The sequence below is a fragment of the Passer domesticus genome, chromosome 1 (genome assembly GCF_036417665.1).
Source record: "Passer domesticus isolate bPasDom1 chromosome 1, bPasDom1.hap1, whole genome shotgun sequence".
In the NCBI taxonomy this organism is placed as follows: domain Eukaryota; kingdom Metazoa; phylum Chordata; class Aves; order Passeriformes; family Passeridae; genus Passer; species Passer domesticus.
Window position 1 is genome coordinate 129,585,906 of NC_087474.1, and position 20,120 is coordinate 129,606,025.

Below are 20,120 nucleotides of genomic sequence, written 5' to 3' on the forward strand. Positions count from 1 at the left end.
GTGAACAGCTTTAAGGGTACTAAAGAAGGCAAACATTTCTACAAGAAATGAACTTCTCCATACAGTTAATTTTTGCTTCATCCCCTTTAAACATAATTTTACAAGGTGAGTAAGCTGAGCCAACAGCTTGCTGCTGTGGAAAGGGATGGCTCTCCTCTCCTCTCCTCTCCTCTCCTCTCCTCTCCTCTCCTCTCCTCTCCTCTCCTCTCCTCTCCTCTCCTCTCCTCTCCTCTCCTCTCCTCTCCTCTCCTCTCCTCTCCGGTGGGCAGTCCTGATGTCTCCCTTATTTCAGCACGGGCATTCATCTAAGACCCAGTGGATCAGTTCAACTCAATGAGCTTGTTTACACCTAGGTCAGTAGTTTAGGAAGCAGCCAGGACTGGAGATGAAGTAAATGGGAAAAAACAACCAAGGCAGAGTGTGTCACCTTGAAGATACTCAAAAGCTGCCTCAACACAGCCTGGGGAGGTGTTCTAGGTGGCCTTGCTTGTGCAGGGTCCTTGGACCAGGTGATTTCCAGAGGTCCCTTCCCACCTCAACTATTGTGCGATCCTGTGAACCTTTCCACTCTTGTGAAACCTCACCAATAGCAGTCAGGAGGATATTTCATCTTTTTTTTTCTCTTTTTCCAACAGATGAAGACAGTCCCAAAAATATACATGGTCTTTGTTTGTCATTAGTTATGAGTTACATGCCAAGCATGTAAGATAGGCAGAGACTGCAACAGAAGCATTTCATACCCTGCTGACATTGCTGTGTAAACAAACACGCATACACAGAGCACTGAAAAATCCTATTATGCATCTTCAGCAAGAAGCAGTCATATTGGGAATCTGCTCAGGAAGCCCTGAATGAGAGGACTGAAAGAGTCTGGCAAGGAGATAGGCTTGCCTTGGTTTGCATTTTTTTCCCATTCAGCAGTTAATTAGTAACCCACTTTTTGAAAATTAAAGATTACACTTCCTGAACAAATACAAGCATTTGATCTTGGGCTCATCAAGGAAAACTTTAGCAGCTGCCAGGGAAAAGCAAATGTTCTGTCACGTACATCCAGACTGACATAATGCGAAACAGAAGATGAAGAATACGGAGAGAATGTACCAGTACTTCCACACACAGTCGTGGGGAGCACAACAGATGAGGAAAAATATCAAATAGCAGACAACAATCCAGTGAGCCTAACTAAAACCTGATGGGATGACTCCTTGCTGCAGCATCAACCTAAAAGAAGTGGAGAAAAGCAAAATGTGCTGCTATATATCAAAAGTAGTTTAAATTTCTGTCCTACATGAACTGGCTCTTTGGGAGCATTGGGCACCCAGCTGTGGTCATGCTGACACCCTCCCCTTGAACGAGAAGGAGACCTGGTTGTGTGAAATGTTTTCCTAAGATCAGGTAGAAGTCCTGATGCTGAAGGGGCTGTAATGGAATTGCCAAACTTTGGGAAAACTGATAGAATTTTTTTTTATTAAAACTGAAGTTTTATCATTTTATTGAAGAAGCCACCCTGAAGCAATGATAACTGCATTTACAATAAGTAAAGTAGAAATAAGCTGGCAAATGAAGCATATAACTTTTACCTAAGGGGAAAAAATACAAAAAAAAAAAAAAAAAAAAAAAAAAAAAAAAAAAAAAAAAAAAAGGATACATGTATTTTTTAAAGAAAACCTTGACATTTTTTTTCATTTTTTGACCATGTCCAGGACATAAAAACCTACTGTGAAGTAAATCTCAACATCTAGAAAATACTAAATTCTTGTTACCAAAAAAAAAAATCAAAACAACAAACCAAAACAAACAAACACAAAAAAATTAAATTGGTAATTAATGTAGTGTCCAGTAAATCATCTGGTTTTCTGACCTGGAAAGGGATCTTAAAAAAAAACAACGCCATTTATCTTTTCTAGTTACATCACTGGACTAATTCTTATCCTCTGCATACTCAGTTATTTAGTTATTTTGGCTTTTGTAAATTCCCTACTAGATGCTGCTTCCTGAGCGTGCTCTACAAGCAATTCTCGTACCAAAACAGAGATGTGGAGCTTCAAATGTCTGATGCATTTGCTGCTATAGTGTAAAGTTGTTTCAAAACTTAATGCTCCAAGCACCTTCCCTTGAGCCTGTCATCCCTCTCTATTTTACCTTGAGAACTATTCCTGCCCATCCTGTATTCAAATGCCATCAGGAGCTGCTCATACCAGGGCATCCCCAGTCTCTGTTAACCCTGACCAGAAGTGCCTGCTTTCAGGCCAGTGCTGATGGTTTGATGCAGAGCACATTTCAGTTTGCTCAGCACTGTCTGCCGAGCTTTCCATCAGTGATTTGTGAAACTGCTGAGTGTGGCATCTTCCTTTCAGTACATCCTCTCCATGTTGGGCTTTCTGATAAAATCTATCAGCAGCTCTTCCACTTCTGCAATTTCTGCCCCTGCTCATTCTCTTTACAGCTATTTTTATACTTGAAAATAAAAGTGTAATTAGTGGTAGATTAACTATAACATTAAACATTTGGTATCTTCCTGCAAAATTATATTCTGTGCATTGCAAAGTGCAGAAGAATTCTAAAACTGCAGTCTAATATACAACATAAATATAATGGATAACATTAAGAAAGCAAGGAATAAAAATATAGGCATAAGATGTTCATTGATATCAGTTTAACAGTACAATTAGGTGAACTAAGCAGCTGAATTCAGTAATAAACAGATCAACAGTATTGCCAGCTCCAAAAAACATGCATATGGTTAAAACCTCCAAAATCATCAAAAAGCATTAAAGCAATGAGACTTTAAGCCAATGGACTGCTCTTTGATCTGCATCCTGAAATTCAAGTAGAGAAGTGGTCACTTCTCAATGAACATTAAGTTACTTGGAGTTAAAAATTTGCTTGTTCAGGCAGAGTACTCCATGGCAAGCATGCTAAATCTCAAAATGGGCCCAAGCTGCTCTTTCTCATCACTAGCACTGACTTCTAAATAATTTCATTTTTAAATGAATGTTCATACTTTCAATTTGCCTGCTGTTCAGTAAGCCTTAATAATGCAGCCAAGATGTTTATTCTTTCACAGCTATGACAACCACAGCAGTGTGATATCCCAAAGCACTCAGTCACTCAGAGCAGTAACATCCAGAAAAACAATTATTATTAAGCCACTGAAGATGGAAACATTGCAAGTTTCTAAAGTATACATGTAAACATGGAAGCTTAGTTTGACATTGGCTTGTTCAAGGCATAACAGAAGTATGACACTTCTAGGATTGAGAATATGTCACAGGCTGTCTTGTTTGACATAGGGCATCAAATTTAACCTAGCTACCACTACCGTGAATCCAGTAATATTTGTTGAGTGCACCTATAACAACTTTCAGGTATTGACTAGAGTCCTCCGGGGAAAACATAAATCCCAATTTCCTACAATTGCTAGCATTAAACTTCTAACTTACAGTTCTTAGTGTGCCTGCACTCAAGAATTCAAAGAACACTTCATGTGTCACAGTTCACTAAAACTGGAAGATATTTATTTGTAGCAGTAACAAGAAATTCAGGTTTCAGTACTTTGAGATGTAGCAGTGCAGATGTCTTTTTTTGGTGGGGTTTTTGATCACCCCTTCTGCTTAGCTTTAACTTTCTCTCTTTATCACTCTTCTGTGGCCTTCAGACATTCACTGCTCTATTTCCCTGCACTTTCTTAGTTTTCTGCTTCATTCCAACTATTTTTCCTTATATAGCCTCCTATCTATGGGTTTTTTCCCCTTTTCTGTCTCCTACTTTTCATATCTTGAATTTTCTCAGTGACACAAATAAAAAACTCTCTGGACTTCCTTTCTGTTACTTTGACTTTCAATTAATTCCCCAGCTTTACAATATATGCCTGAAGTTCATCATAAGCCCTGAAAATAGGTTGTCACCAGTCCCACAGCAGTGTAAAAAAATGCCAGGTTTTACTACCATTAAGGAAAAACTCCACTTTTATTGAGAAAATCAATAGAAAGTGGTGACCATTTTAAGTAATAGCTACTTGTAACTAAATTTTACTGAAAAAATACCTCTAAAGAATAGTTACAGTTAAGGAAAGAGAATTTTAAAGTTATAGTCGGGTAACGGGAAACAGAAAAAATATAAAGAAATCATTCAGGAAACAAAAAATATGAACCCAATTAAATTTTTATAAAAGAGGTTGGCATACCTGAATACAAAACCTAGCAAAACATGTGGCAGGATAGACTGTAGTGGTGCTTTAGGAATGTTTTCCATCTTTTATTTTTGTCAAAATAAAAATGAAAGATCAGCAATTGCTTCCACAATACTGCTTCATGACCAAATGAGATATGCCTTGTCAATCAGACATTTGAAGTACACACTAATTAGTCTACCAGTATGATATGTTTATATTAATCTGAAATTGCTCAGATGAAGTATGTGGGGAAAATATTTGAACTCATTAAAATCACAAGCTAAACCAATCTAAAGAATGAAAACTCCCTACAGAGTACAGGAAAAGAGCAAGAGACTTGAAAAACTGCAGTGTCAAGTCTTGACATATTTGAAACAGCCAGATAATGTACTTACGTAGGATTGTAACCACTTTGGTATCTGCTGGGTAACAAATCTCCCACTGGATATGAGTAGCGAGACACATTACAAAAGACAAGTCCAATCTAAAAGGTATTCTATAGTGCTGGAGATGCCATTGGCAACATAGTTTTCTTTTTTTTTTCATTTCTTTTTTTTTTATCAGCTGTCAGAGTATCATGGTTCTTCCGCCACAATATAGTGACTAACCTGTATAAAGCTTTTTTATTGGATACTCTCACACAACACTTTTCACCCCTTTTCCACCAAAATATTCCAGAATCTCATTCCTAAAGTGTTCCATTAAAAACCTCTAGAAATTATAGAATCAATATTTTAGAACGAATGTGAGAAAAAATTATCTTCATAAGCACAGAACCGACAGTTCCTGATGTCAAACTATGCCAGGTCTCACTACTGAGGCAGAAACCATCATCCCTCTACTGAAATCACAGGCTTCCAAGTGATCAGCCCACCCAAATAGCCATAAAATACTACAGACATGATTTAAAAGTAGCAGATTACAAAAGTTAAAGAAGAATTTCTAAAAGTCAAGGTTTATAGCACACTGTTATCTTGCACTTATTTAATTTGACACTTTAAAATGAAGTTCGGTTTGACAAAGGTGCAGCATTTCTGTCTCCTATTTTTAAAGAATAATAGCCATCAAATCAACCTACTGTGACTAAAATTGTAGGAAACAAGGAAAAACATACCAAGCAAATAGGAACAACAGAGAAAAGGGAAATTTTCTTTTAGTTAGTCCATTAATTGCCCTAATTTTGTCATTAATTTATTAATTCCAGTGCCTTGAATTGCTAATGAATAATTTTTCTCTTTTTATTCAGGTGATGGAAAATGATCCTTTAATTTAGTCCTGCTACCCCTTTATCAAACACAACCCCTCAACAGTACCCCTCTTCCCCAGAAAATGAAATTCCTTTGACACTTAAGAAAGGCATGAGCAGAAATTTGTGCATACTGTCCAGTGAGTGAATCTATTTTGTGAGACACTGGTTGGCATTTGGCTCTCAGATTATTATTTTCTTTTGCTCTTGGCTCAGATGAAATCTTTGCACAAGTGATGTGGGTTCAGTAACACAACAACCACCCCATCGTGCAATAACAAAACATTTATCTTTCCATTTTAAGAACCCTGTGGAAAATTACGTAACTAAAACCAATTATGAACAGTTTTTAAACTTCAAATTGAAACAAGATGAGGAAATTCCAGCTACATAATGGCCCAAGTAAATTTAATTCTACCTAGTTGTGAATGTGCTATGATACAATCTTTATCTATGTGATTTTACACAAATTTCTCAGAAGAATATCCAATTTGGAGCACGGAATGGGTACATTTGGGATGAAACTAATGCTGCACATTACCTGGAATTTCCTAATTTCTGGGTGCTTGACTTTGCAGGCTCCATACAACATTTTCATTTAGAGGTCTTAAATATATAATTATTCAGATGCCTTAAATGTGCTTTTTGCTTACAGAGTCTTTTTTCTGTTTACATATCATACTCTAGCCTAAATAAATGCTAAGACAAAGGCCAAGCTGGCTGGTAGCCCAGAATGTAGTTGTTACCAAATTGACAGGGACCACCTTAAATTCATTGAAATGTCTAAATATCATACTTGTGTTATAACGATATTTTAAAAACCTATCCTTATGGAAAGAAAGATGGAGCAGCTTTAGAGCAGCATAAACAAGTTGCTGGATGAAATGAGAATTGAATGTCAAAGTATGGTCTGACTTACCACAGCTCTCCATTACTGTAAAACACCAAACACTTAAGGGCAGGAAGTATCCTCATGTTACCATGTAAATAACTAATGGGCTTAGTTTATGTTAACAGCTAACTTAGGAACTTTCAATAAAAAACCCACCAAACAAAAACATGGCTAAGGGTGTCCAAAACCTTTCCCCAAAAGTAACTAATTCTGCTAATTCTTAAGGCAGCTTTTCTTTTTTTTTCTTCGAGAATCTTGCATAGAGTCTGAAAAATGTACAGCAAATACTGGGAACACAGTATGATTTAAAGATAATCTGCAAAGGCAAGTAAACATGGCAATTTTTCTAATCTACTGAAGGTATGAAAGGTGCAAGGTTTGGTTTAATGTTTTCCTCTGCTTGTTTCCTTTTTGCTTTTAATACTTGCAGAGTATCAAAGTCTTGTCTTGCTTTTATATGTACAAGTGTTGGAGGACAAGTCAACAAGAATGGAAGTCCCCCTCAGTTCCCATCTGAAGCAACAGGGTGATAAATTATTAACATTGAGCCTTTTTTTCCCTTCAGGCTTTTTGCCAGAAGCTTGAATTAAATGTTTTAGTAACAGCCAAACAAAATGGAAGTTTTACACAGTCTGATTAAAAATGCCTTTCCCTTCTCAAATGCCAGTTTCTTGTGATAGATGATGGGTAGAGATGATGGCTTCATCTCTCTGCTTTTCCAACTAGTCATAATCTTCTAACAAAAATAGGATAGACAAGACCCGATACACACATAAAAGCAAATAAAACCTTTGCAGAAACCTTACATCTAACTTTAAAACCAAAGCAAGCTCTTCAGGCTTTCCTAATATATCTTAAAAATATGTAAAACGCAATATAGTTTTGTCTCCTTTTCATTTCACTCTTTGGATCTAATCAGGATTTTAGTAGGGCAAGAAAGGCAAATCCCTATGACAAGAACATGCCATAAGAAAAGCACAAGATGTGTCGAAATTTTAAATTTACTAACGCTGACATTCTGGCCTTACCAGATATTAATAAAATTACAAGAGTGTGGGGTGAAGGTATTATACCTGGTCATGGCTGGCTTCAATGGAGCTTCCGATACCTTGGAAAGTCATCTGCACAGGAGACAGTGTCAAACAGGTCAAACACTCTTTGCCATTTTGTCTATCACTGTAGTGTACCTATAACAGAATAACATACGTAATCTGCTAAACACCAGGTTTGCACAAGGGAGTCATGCTAAAATACTGTCCCTTTTCAACAAGCTTGTAAGAAGAATTCCAGACATTTACATTGAATTCATCTTTAGTATCAAAAAAGGAGTGTGTAAAATAGTCTAGATAGTCACATGTTGAACTGGGGCCCAATTTTCCATTATATGCCTCTTGCATAATTTTTGAAGTGCTGAGTTCTTCAGATTCTGACATCTTTCAGACTGAATTCAAGATGTTGTATCTATATAAGAATCTAGCTTCAAGTTAAAGTTTCCAACCTACACGTCATTCTTAACAGCATACTGTAGCTTAGTCATAAAACACCCAAGTAAATCATTACAACCTCAAAAAACTTGCCAATAATAGTTTAAATTTTTCTATTTTAATTTAATTTCTAACGAAATCCACTAACACTTTTAACATTACTGTTCTGATACATATATAAATTAAATCAAAATTACAGATAAAATGGAGATGTCACATTCTTCTTGAGGTGTCTAGACTATCCTTTTCTAAATGTAACTCATTCCCGGTGGGCATCAAGATGTGCATGCTGAACCTGAACTTGCATGAAATAGAAAGAATGATAGTGCTTCTACTTGAATTATTCTCTTTGTCTTCAGGTTCCCTTCAGATGGTTTTAAATCCCCTAAAGAAAGGATGGATTTTAACATGGTGAAACAAAATGAAATTAAATGTTGCTAGTGTTTCATTATTAAGAACAGGTTGCCACTCATGCTGAACTGTTGAAATATTACAGTTCTCTGCATAGCTCCTGACTTCTAGACAGGCAGATCAAGCACTTTGTTCTACAGGAGAGGTGGAATTTAGTTTATGGTGGTAATTTACATTGACTATGTGACCCCTGTCAGAACTGGAAAGAGAGATCAGCTCTGCTGGAGACAGACCTTTTATGTTAGTATCTATTTACAGCTGTATAGCTCTCAGGCAAAAGGTACACGGTAAAGCCTCATCCTGACTTTTAGGCTACAAAATAAATCTTGTTGTTTCTGAACACAACTAGGAACTACATGAGGTTCATTCCTGTGGAAACAGTTTAGTGACAATATGACTATTGTAAACCGTGTATTAAACCCCTTGTGCCTAACTCTTCTCTGCCACAGGTGCAAACTGGGAATACTTCAACTGAAGTAAAAGCAGTGCAAAACTGGTTGAGTGAAAGGAAAGCCAAGTTGGTGCTATGTTTCAGAATTACTTTACTGACAACACACCAAAACAGTTTTGCTGTGGCCAAAAGTAAGATATAGAATGAGAAAGTCTTGTACCATGTATAGAAATACTGATTTCATTCAGCCCTTCTTAAAGCTTTCTGGATTATTCCTGTCTCTCTTCCTCTCAACCCCCACAGTATGTGCCTACTAAATTGCTTGTGGCTCTCTGCCAGAAAAGCCATACTACTTACTTAGAAACCACAAGAGGCCCCTTCACATATACAATGGTTTAACTTTGATTAATTGAAAGAGGTATGAAGGTATGAAATTTGGCTGACAAATATAAACTGAAGTCCTTTAAATGTCAGGGACTACTGTTATGACAAAGGCTTATCAAGCTTCCACAACTAGTTGCACAGTAGATTTTCTGCTGAGTGTGTGTTGTGGGAATGCAATTTGAGAAAGGGGCAGCGAAGATCAAGAGGATGGTTCTGTGCTGCCAACAGGACATCACAAAAGGGGAAAAATCTGGTGACCAAGGAAAGCACATATGTAGAAATGGGAAAATGGCACTTTCTGAACTGTACAGCATGTTTGTCAGTTAAGTTTTTGTCGGAATAATACGAGTATACAGTTCACTATTGTCCACTGGAATAAAGAATGACTAACAAACTGAAAGAACAGGAGATAGCCAGAGGAAAAATCTATTAGTGTTTCATGACACTGCTATCTGCAATAGCAGGTTTGACTCACATCCCCTTTAGAATCCCACACTGAAATGGCAATAAATTCAGAATTTTGGTATCTCTATAGGCTTAACTTTCCCAAAGGATTTCATAATGCACTTTTGGCCTCATCTCAATGTATTGAAGCCATTATTTTGTAATTTCTCAGACAACAGTTTTTTAATTATCTTTTGCTCTGTTGAAGCTCTCCAGCTGAACCAAAATAAACATTTTCTATATTAATGATATGAATAGTGATATAAAACACAAAAGACTGGACTATAAATGGGAACAAATAAGATTTTGTCCTTTCATCAAATCTCTCTAGTCTACAGATTTGTGCAGTCAGAAGAAACATTCAGACTTCTACATTTGGCATGAGTATGTGCAATTTTCCAGTAATCCTGTTTTGTTATTTATCAGTCCAGTTGCTACATTCTCAAACTACATTATTCCTTTCCCCTTCAAGTTTGATCTACGAGCCAAAATTTGGGGCTTTTTTATTTACCTATTAGAGCAGAATGTTCAAATAAGGCACCCAGAAAGAAATAATAGTAGCCAAATAATTATCAAATAGCCCAAATAGCAGCAGACACTTGGGTTTTGGCCAGCAGAATGTTGCAAATATTTCAGTTTCTATGTCCATGCTATTATTACTAAGTGTGGGAAGAATATGAACATCCTCTTTAAAGGATATCATATCCTTTAAGGCAGAGCACAGCAAATACCTGAGCCAGTATCTGTGATCAAGGAGTGTTGACTGAAGGCTGGCCAAATGCTCTGATGGTGATTATGAAGCCATTATTGAGATTCAAGACAACAAAAATAATAAGTTTCTAAGTTCCTCTGTGCCTTGAAGAGTCAGGAGTGCCTAACTACAGCCCATCTCACCATACCTCTGCTAGGCAGGTAAGGACACTTCGTGGACAGACTTTAAATGACTCATCCAAGCTGGACCGGACTGACTGGCAGTGCTGGGACTCTAAGCCATCATAAAGGCCTCTGGCCTAACCACAATTGGTCATTTTGTCTTTCCATACATTATGGAGGTAAAAACAAAAGAGTTATGAAAATAATTACTCTTTATGTCCAGGACCTAATTTCCCGGCTTCACTTTTTATAATGAAGAGACATTCACAGATTAGCTCAGTGCATTTAAGGATTAAACAGCAATGAAATTTCACTCATTAAAATTCAGAATGTTTTATTTAGATAGCATATAAGCAGAGATGTAATGGGAAATAATTAGAACCTGGTTAGAAAACAATGGCCAGAATATAGGTATCTCTAGCAAGAGTTGTGCAAGTTTCTGACTAAAATACAAGACTCCAGCCTCAGACTATTATGAGTGATTTACATGTAATTCTCCTCTAAGATTTGTCCACACAGCACAAAGCGGTGTCAGCACAACAAGATCCTGGCAATAATTCTAAATGAGACTGCTCATTTATTGGGAAAAGCACACAGCACTGCCAGTTTTTCTCCTGGGTAACTACATACACCTGAGATAAATCATGTATAGCCAGCTCAAGAATCCCAAACACAGCAAACTCCAAACTCCACAGCAGGGCACAAAACCTCAGTGCATAACACACAAAGGGCATCCCGGACACCAAAATCCAGAAATAAATTCTAGAAGTATATTTTTTCACAGTGCCAGGGATTTACATGTTTTCTTGTTCCATATTTACATGACACGCAAATGTATATTCATTTCACAGATTGCTCAGATTGCTTCAATCAGGAACAAGCAGCATGGTATGAGTATGTATGGATGGGTACCATTCACTGGAAAGTGTATATGGAAATTTATGTGAAGCTGTGAAACCACATGACAATTTATGCTGAAATTTGGCCCTTGTTTTCAGTATTTCGAATTACTGAAGAGATGCAAACATTCTGATGGGCATTTATAGCTACACATAAAGGAAGATATAAGATGAATGTTTACAAAGTTACAAATGAATGGGAACAGCATAGCCAGAATTCTTAATTTTATATGTTATTTTATACAGGAGAAAGTAAACTGCACTGCATAAAACTGTATAGGAAATTACATTTTAGAGTACTTTATCATAATGCTGTTTCACAAGCAGGAAATTTCCCATTTCTCTCATATTTATATAAAGATGTCTCTTCAATCTACTATAATACCCCTCCCTACTTGCAAGGGTTCTCATGGAAACTGTAAAAAATATTTCAGGATTTATCTCACAATAAGCTGCTTTAAAAACTGGATCAATATGCAATTTCAGATAATGGCCATAGTTAAACTGCAGAAATTATTCTGCAAATACAATGCTCCTAACTTCAAGAACAGCACAGTCTGCTGGCCTTCAGCATGCATGTCTGAATTTGAACATCCATCCTTTTGCATGGACAAGGGCTGTGGTTTGCTGAATCACAGCTGAGGAGGGTGAGAGACCTGTTGTACTACTACTTAATCATTAAGCTGGACTATAATATCCCAAACTACTCTTAGAAATGAGTTAACTAACAAGAGTCTGAGGGGAGCAAAAATAAAGGCTACTCTTTTCACACACTGCTGCTTAGATGTTCACAGTTTGAAACACAACTTCTGTCAGGACAAACATTTTCTTTCTGGAACATTTAATAGTTAAAACAATTACAAATTACCAAAAGAAAGAAGTCATCTGTGACACTGGAGTTCAAGTTTCCAAACTGAAACCTACTCTGAGTCAAAGCATCAGCAGGAGTCTTAGAATGCTAGACAGAAATAAACTAGGTAATAAAGTGCCATTATGTTCAGCAATGCACAAATCTTCTGGATTGACAAGCCTGGACTATTTTGTTTGAACAAAGGATGGTATTCCTGTAAATCTACCCCTTAACGGGAGAGCACCCAATTTAGTCCTGAGTTTACAGAATAGTTTCCAAGATTTGACATAGGTTTGGATGTACAGCAACAAGAAAACCAGAATAGGCTCAGAAATCAGATGTTAAAATAGTAATTTTGATTTGGACAGCCTCATGAAACAGTTTACTTCCTTTGACATCCTGGTGAAAAGCTTTCTTTTTCATATGGGTCTTTTATCTTCCACTTTATATTGTTCACCTACAGTTAGTCATGTCAACTATCAAAGAAAAAATGAAACAAACCTGTTTGAGCTCCAAGTCTCTTTCATGGTTATTTATTGGTGAAGAAATACTTCAGGCACAGAAATAAATTTAATATACTTGCTCATTTCAACCATTTCATCAAAGCCAATTTTAGGAGCTTTCACTGCATAGTATTGTAGTACTTAAAACCATGAATCCTTGTATTATATATTATCCATAGAGGTTTCTTAACAAATATTAGATTAGTTCCTTCAGACACAGAGCAGTATGAGAGAGATTCCAAATATCACTTTTCATTCTTACTACCTGTATAACAATTCCTCTTTTTTTTAATTTTTTTTTTTTAGTAAAAACAAAACCAAAAACAAAAAGGGAAAAATTCCATCATCTAAACAAATCTTTTTTAAAAAGCTGAATAATAGACACAAAAACCAAGTCCAAGTTGGAAAAAAAATTATCCCAGATGAAATAATAAGACATACACTAAAAAAAATTTTTAAAAAAATCAGAAAAAAAGCATTGAATCAAACTGTTTCCTGCAATGCTGGAGTTCCTTGATGTAGTGGGATTACTAAATATAGTATTTTACTAATCTCAGCAGGGCGCTGGCTAACTGCATGCCCGTCAGATGTTTTTAACGGCCACCCCCTGCGGAACAAATCTAAGGAGAGCATGAAAAACACCCACATTTTAAAAAGCCCCCTTGCTAGATCATTAAGGAAAGATAAAGGCCTGTACATTGGGATGTGATATATAACACAATCACTGTGCCAAGAAAACATATGTTTGATTAGCGCGCCTTAGGTTCATTAATCGCCGTGTCTGCCTCACAGCAGTGGGTACAGTTTCCTCCGTAGCTACTGCACCAAAGGGTAAAGACACTTGGTAGCTTAAAGACTGACAGTTCAGCAGTAAATCTTGAGCTATTCCAACATGCCTCTCTCACACAGTTTGAATAGCAGCTGTATCATAGCCTTAAATCTTCATTAAAATACAGTCCTAGGGTTTAGACTACAAAATAAACCATTACTGCACCATAAATAGGCAACAACAAGCAGACTAAAGGCATTGTCACAGGTTACTGCGGCAGTATTTCACGCTCCTGGCTGCAGTAAGGCAGATACTTGACATCTACAAAAACCAGCAAAGTACAAATAAGAGGAGAAAAAAATATTTTATATGGTTTCCAAAGACAATATATAAAATATCTGCTAAATGCAAAGTAATTCTGAGCTGAAGAAGCTTGTACAGGGTTTTTTTTCCCTGCTATTTAGACATCCTCTGAACTCAGAGCTCCTGTTTCAGTGATTCATGAGAAGTGGAAGGTCGAGCCATATATTATGCTCAGTCAAGCAAGGGAGACACAGCTCTGTCCGACCTCTGGATGTGATGTTTGGTTTCACAAAAGAGAAAATCAGCTGCCATCATAGCATAGAGGATAATCAGTGCAGTAAGGTGCTTATTGCTCACCTTACATCTGTTAAATCTTAACCCAGGTATGTATTTATACAGTGTCCCTTTGCAGCACATGCAAAGTGAACAGCTATATGTTTACAATGGCTGACACTGAGAGGTGCAAAGAGAGCTGTTTGTCTGATAGGAAAGCTGAAATCAGGAGATGGGACTTGCTATTAAAAAAAAAAATCACACTTACATTGAAAACTACCTGGCTATCCTGTTCTCTTCCTCTATTCTGTAAATAAGATAAATATTTTTTGTTGACATAGGAGAGAGTAGCTTAACTACACTGAGTTTAAACACTTAATACAACCCACCCCCCAAATAAGTAATAAAAACATTATAAAAATTAATAAATTAAGTATTCAGAAATTCACACAGTGCAGAGCCCTACAAAATAATGTAAACTATAGCTGACATGGTTTTTGCAGAAACAACTTGTCTGCCATACATATGACAGGTAAACACTGTGTTTCCAGAGGGAAGAGCTTTAATTAATTTTATAATTCACATCAAAGGAAACATGAAAAAACTGACAATCCTGAGATCTCCTATTTTCATCATATGGCCTAAAAAGCAGGAGGGAGGTGAGAGGGTGTGTTTTGCTAATAACATACCCTGAGGATGAGCATGGTATGGAGCATTAGTGGAGGAGCCTGTGTCTTGGGTACAACCTGAGCAACTGATGACATGAGAGAGGAACTTGGTTAGTTTGGAAAGACAAAGTTGACTGAGTTTGAAATAACTTTCTAGCAACAGCATGAATGGAAATAAGTTCTCAGGAGCACTCTTTTTAAGGACTAAGGTTGTCACTGAAGTGAAGAGTGAAGCAAACATTAATGATTCTCTGTTTACAAACCACGTGTGAAAGCCCCAAACACTGCGTTAATGAAGGGAGAACGGGATCACTGTGAAACTGTGAATAGAAAATCAGCTGCCTGAATTGGCTAAGAAATCTGATGCTGGTACAGACCCTGATGTTGTGCACTAACCTAGAAATAGGGCAATATGCATAAAGTGCATAAAGAACCACCCTTCTTGAATTAAAACAAGAAACAACCATTTCACTTCCAAAAATTTCCCTGCTCCATTGTGCTTTCAGTTTTGAATGAGACTGAAGAAGATATCCAAATAAACCTCTGAAAGCCTCAGCTTCAGTCACAGAGAGGGGAATAAACACTACCTTGTCTCCTTTCTCCTTCTTCACCTTGTCTTGTTGCCTCTATTTTTAAGGGGTTTTTTTCTTGAGAGCTGAATTCCCTTACTATAATTAAAACTAAGCCCTAGTCTGCTATGAATTCACCACTGCACCTTCACATTTTTGCCAACTGAAACTTCCAGTCTTTCAAAGTTTGGGCTCTATTCCAAGCCAAGGTCTGTAGCTAAGTTATCAAGTCACATTAGGATTTACTGAGAAAGATTTTGGCAGAGAATGCAGTCCGGTGTGTTCTGTGCTGGCTGCAGTATTTTGAGAGATCCTGATAGCTTTTAAACTTTCTCATACATAAATCCCCTAAATTCTAAAATTGGCTATCAAAATATAACTCACATTTTTTCCACAGACCAAGTTACATGCAGAGATATGTGGGAGGATTTCAAACTCTTATTTTCAAGATGCCAAGCAGAAAAGCTAAAATGTTACCAAGGTGATATCCACACCACACCTGAGGACCCACACACTACCAGTAGCCAGTTATTCTCTGTTTACCTTCTTTCCTTTCAGAAAATGAAACAAAAAAAGAGGCACCTGGCTGTTTCTGGAGACAAGAAAAGCAAAACTTCAGCAGTGCTTGAATAAAGAGCTTGAAATAGGGGGAAAGGTAACAATGGCCAGAATAGAAGAAATCTAGTTTAGATAGAATTCTGGCCCAGCTAGCTTGTGCTAGATTTGCATTTGTTTTCGTAATTCTGCATACTCATGAGTCAATTTGGAAACACTCTTGCTGCAGCAAATACTACCTCCTGCAGTAAGTTCTGTGAACAAATATGTTACATTTCCATATTGCATACCTTTCCTTATGGCAACTCATATGAGAATGATTTTTATGTTTCTTTTTTTCTAGAATGGTATTCTGACTTCCTTTAAGGTCAAAAATAGGATTATACGAACTAGATGGTCTGTAGTCCACAGAATTATTTCTGAAATAAATGGAAACTATAAAACCACTTCTTGTAGTTCTACCTTGGGTCACTGCCATCAACTGTGGTACTGCCTACCTTCCCTCAGATGTTAGGCGATTAAGAAAACCTATAAACCAGAATGCAATGAAGTCCAGGTGCTTTGATTTTTACATGAGGCTCTCTCTGAAGATCAATTCTTGCTATCATCTTGTTCTGGTTTATCTCTCCCTCTACTTCACATTCTCAACATATTTTCTGTCTTTGGCTAGTCATGTATAAATCAAGGTTTGGAGACCTAGAAGTCCTTTCCTACATAACACAGCCATTTGATGTCAAGTTGATTTTCAGTAGCAGGACACCTGCAAGTTTCTGAGAGCCAAGTAAAGACCCTCAATTATCAGGTAGCCTGGAGTTGTGCAAATCAGAAATGTTCCCTAAAATTGTCAATAAAATCCTGTCTGACTTACTGTCATTCTTGAAAGAAAACTTTTTTCCCTTTAAATACAACAAAAAAGTAGTTGTCTTGAATGAATTAGTAAGTTTTGTAGGAAATAACCTGACAAAATGGTTTAAGTCCTCTTCCAAGCACAATGTCTGTAAGTTCACATGGATAAAAGGAGCTTTCCTATTTCCTGACTTCTTCCTGTGGCACACAGTAGTGAAGATGTTACTGAAGCATAAAAAGCTGTACCCAGTTTTGACTGGGATGGAGCTACTTTGCTTCATAGTAGTTTGCTTAGTGCTATGCTTTGGCTTTGTGACCAAAAGTGTGGGTAACACACAGATGCTTATTGCTGAGCTGTGCTCACACAAGGGCTTTTCTGCTCCTCACACCACCCCACCAGCAAGAAGGCTGGGGATGTGTAAGAAGCCAGGAAGGGACACAGCCAGGACCCCAGCTGAGCAAAGGGATATCCCACACCATATGGCATCACGCTCAGCATACAAAGCTGGGGAAACAAGGAGGGTGGGGGGTGTTGGGAGTGATGGTGTTTCTCTTCACAAGTCACTGTTACATGTGATGGAGCCCTGCCCTCCTGGGGATGACTGAACACCTGTCTGCCCAGGGGAAGTGATGAATGAATGATTTGTTTTGCTTTACTTGCATGTGTGGCTTTTGCTTTCCTTATTAAACACTCTATATCTCAACCCTTGAGTTTTTGCACCTTTACCTTCTGGTTGTTCTGCCACATCCCACTGAAGGGGAGTAAGAGCAGCTGCATGGATCTGCCCACCAGGGTATACCTGTAACAATCCCTTCTGGCCAGTGTGGGGCATGAGGGGTTAGAGATAACAATTGATTTGATCAGAGTATGCTATAACAAATTTATATCTGTTTAGCTAGTAGTTGTCAGGCCCCCGTGCTTGCCTGGATGTAGATTAGTAAAGAGTGCTCACTAGTGACTGCTTTTTGCTTCTGCTGTTCCCTTTTCTCCTTATCATCCTATTCTGTTCTCCCTGGGATCATACTGATAATGGGAATGGGCTGGCAGACAGCCAGGGCACTGCTCCCATTCCTGAGCTGGACAGGCTGGAACTCAACTTCACAGGACTGTGATTGTGGCTAAAATCATGATGGTACAACCAAAAACATCCATGGCCATGGAGAGGTCTATACTAGAGCAGGTACTCCCCTGAAGGGAGAGTGGCCTATGGATATTGTCATTCTGGAGCAGCTAGATCCCCAAAGGATGATGGTCTGCAGACAAGTCCACACTGCCCATGTGGACTGTGGGCCTGAGTGCAATCTCAAACTGGAGGAGGGACAAGGGAAGGAGTTCATTGCAATGCTGAATCCTATGGTCTGGTCCAAAGGGATCAGGCCTGAAGACTGTAATGGAGACACCTTTAAATTGTTGTAACCCAGGATCTGCGTTGCATGTCATGGGAATTACTATAGCAGAAAACCCTTGTTGCTAGCCAGGCTAGGAGCAAAGGGAGAAGTTTGCTGCAAACCCTATTATGTTTTCCTGTTAAACCCAATAATCAGGCCCAAAGGAACCAGAGGTGGAGACTGCTATGGGAATACCTTTAAACTGTTGTAAGCCAGCATGTGAGTAGCATGCTATGGAAATTAGCACAGCAGGAACCATCTGAACCAATGCAGGACAAGCCTCACAAGACGTGGAAGTGCAGCAGTGACCCAACCTGAGCTGTCTTTGGTGCCCAGGGACTCCATGCATCACACCACCTCTCCTGTCCTGAGTGAATAGATTGAATACACATGGACTAAACTGACTAAATGGACACTTTGTGGACTTTTAAAGGGGTGATCCACAGACTAAGGCGACGATTTCCATATGTATATTCCAGGATGGGAAAAACGAGGTGGTTAATGAGGGAGAATCTATTGGATAATGTGGGACCTGAGCACAGTGTCAACAGTATGGAATAAAGGGTGGATTACACTGGTTTTTTCTGGGATGGAACTAGTTTGCTTCATAAAAGCATGTACAGTGCTAAGTTTTGGATTTGTGACCACTGTTGATAACATACTGGCACTTTAGCTGCTGCTGAGGAGGGTTTGCACAGCACCAAGGCTTTTTCTGCTCCTCACCCCATCCCATCAGTGAGGAGTCCGGGGGTGCACAAGGAGCAGGGAGGGGATACAGCCAGGACATCTGACCCCAACTGAACAAAGGGATATCCCACATCCTGCTCAGTGATAAAAACTGGGGAGAGGAGGAGAGGGACATCCAGCATGATGGCACTTGTGCTCCCAAGTCACCGCCACACGTGACGGAGCCCTCCTTTCAGGAGGTGACCGAACATCTGCCTGCCCACAGGAAGTGGTGAATGAATTCCTTGTTTTGCTTTCCTTGCACACACAGCTTTTGTCTTCATCTCAACTCCTCAGTTTTATCACTCATACCCTTCTGATTCTTTCCCTTATCTCACCGGGGGGGAGAGAGTGAGCAGCTGTGTGGGGCTTAAGCTGCCCACCAGAGTTAACCCACAACAAAAGCCTATAGTAATTGGAACATCAGGCAATAGTTTGGTAATTGGTGAAAGTGCAAACTTCCCATTAGAAAAAATCCCCACAGCTTTCAGAAGACACAGAAACTGAGATAATGAGGGCTTTGTCAACCATTTCTAAAGGTGTTTATACTCCCTGAGGGTAAGAGACAAACATTGCTGTTGAGATTATTGTACTGGCCATTGAGCACGGCACAGTACAAGCACACAGGAGATAATACCCTGCTGCAAAAGCCAGGCTTTAATACTTCTGGTGAAGACAGAGCACAACATCATTCCACACATCATTTTACAAAAACTGATCTGACCAATGAGCAGGAACAATGATAATACATCTAACTAAGATCTCAGGCACCAGGACAGGAAACAAAAGCCCAACTCCACTGCTTGTTTTACAGGAACAGGTATTGACAATATAGGGCAGCACAGTCACTCTCAAGCTACTTGAAAGGAGTTAAAGTGATCATTATATTTTTAATATAAATTCAGTAATTCCCACTACCCTTTGAGTGTTAACACTAAGGCAAATCAGCTGACAACAGTTCACTCTGGGCCTGACTGTATACTGCTATTTTAGAATAATTTCACTAATATTTCACTAATATTTGCAGTCTGGTCAATCCTGCTGGGAAAGAAGTTCCCAGTGGTTCTAGGGGTGTGGGGAGGGAAGAGGGTAGATGTACAGTTACATTCATAGAAGTATAGGGGGTCTTGACTTCAAATGTGGGAAAATAAAGACTGTCTTTAACAGTCTTGTTTCAAAAGTATTCTTCTCTAACACAATCCTGCAAACATCTTCATTTTTTAATATCCTAATTTTTCCTGATTTTTTGGAGATAGGATCTTCAAAGAACCATTTATCTGAAAACATTTTGTGAACATAGCTTTCAAATCTGTTTTACATTAATGATGCCAAGAAGCCTGATGCTGTAATTTCAAAAGTTTCCTTTAAGTATTATTTGGGTTTTCTACTTTGAACAAGTGATGAGTCTTTTGTATTCTTCAGCATTAGCCCATTTTCTGGGATTCCAGTCCCAAGCTGACAGTGGCCATAA

At 38.3% G+C, this 20,120-nt stretch overlaps 1 protein-coding gene across 9 annotated transcripts in view; it reads right to left on the bottom strand.

The window, feature by feature from the left end:
* STAU2 (staufen double-stranded RNA binding protein 2) overlaps window positions 1–20,120 on the bottom strand; it is a 169,196-nt gene that overhangs the window by 54,041 nt on the left and 95,035 nt on the right. For 7 of the 9 annotated variants that reach the window (XM_064389301.1, XM_064389275.1, XM_064389293.1 and 4 more), the window contains one exon: window positions 7,386–7,499. The exons of the other annotated variants lie outside the window; for them this stretch is intronic. In XM_064389301.1, the coding sequence (XP_064245371.1) occupies window positions 7,386–7,499 (114 nt within the window). Of the gene's footprint in view, window positions 1–7,385; window positions 7,500–20,120 lie in introns of those variants that run through there. 9 annotated transcript variants of the gene reach the window in all.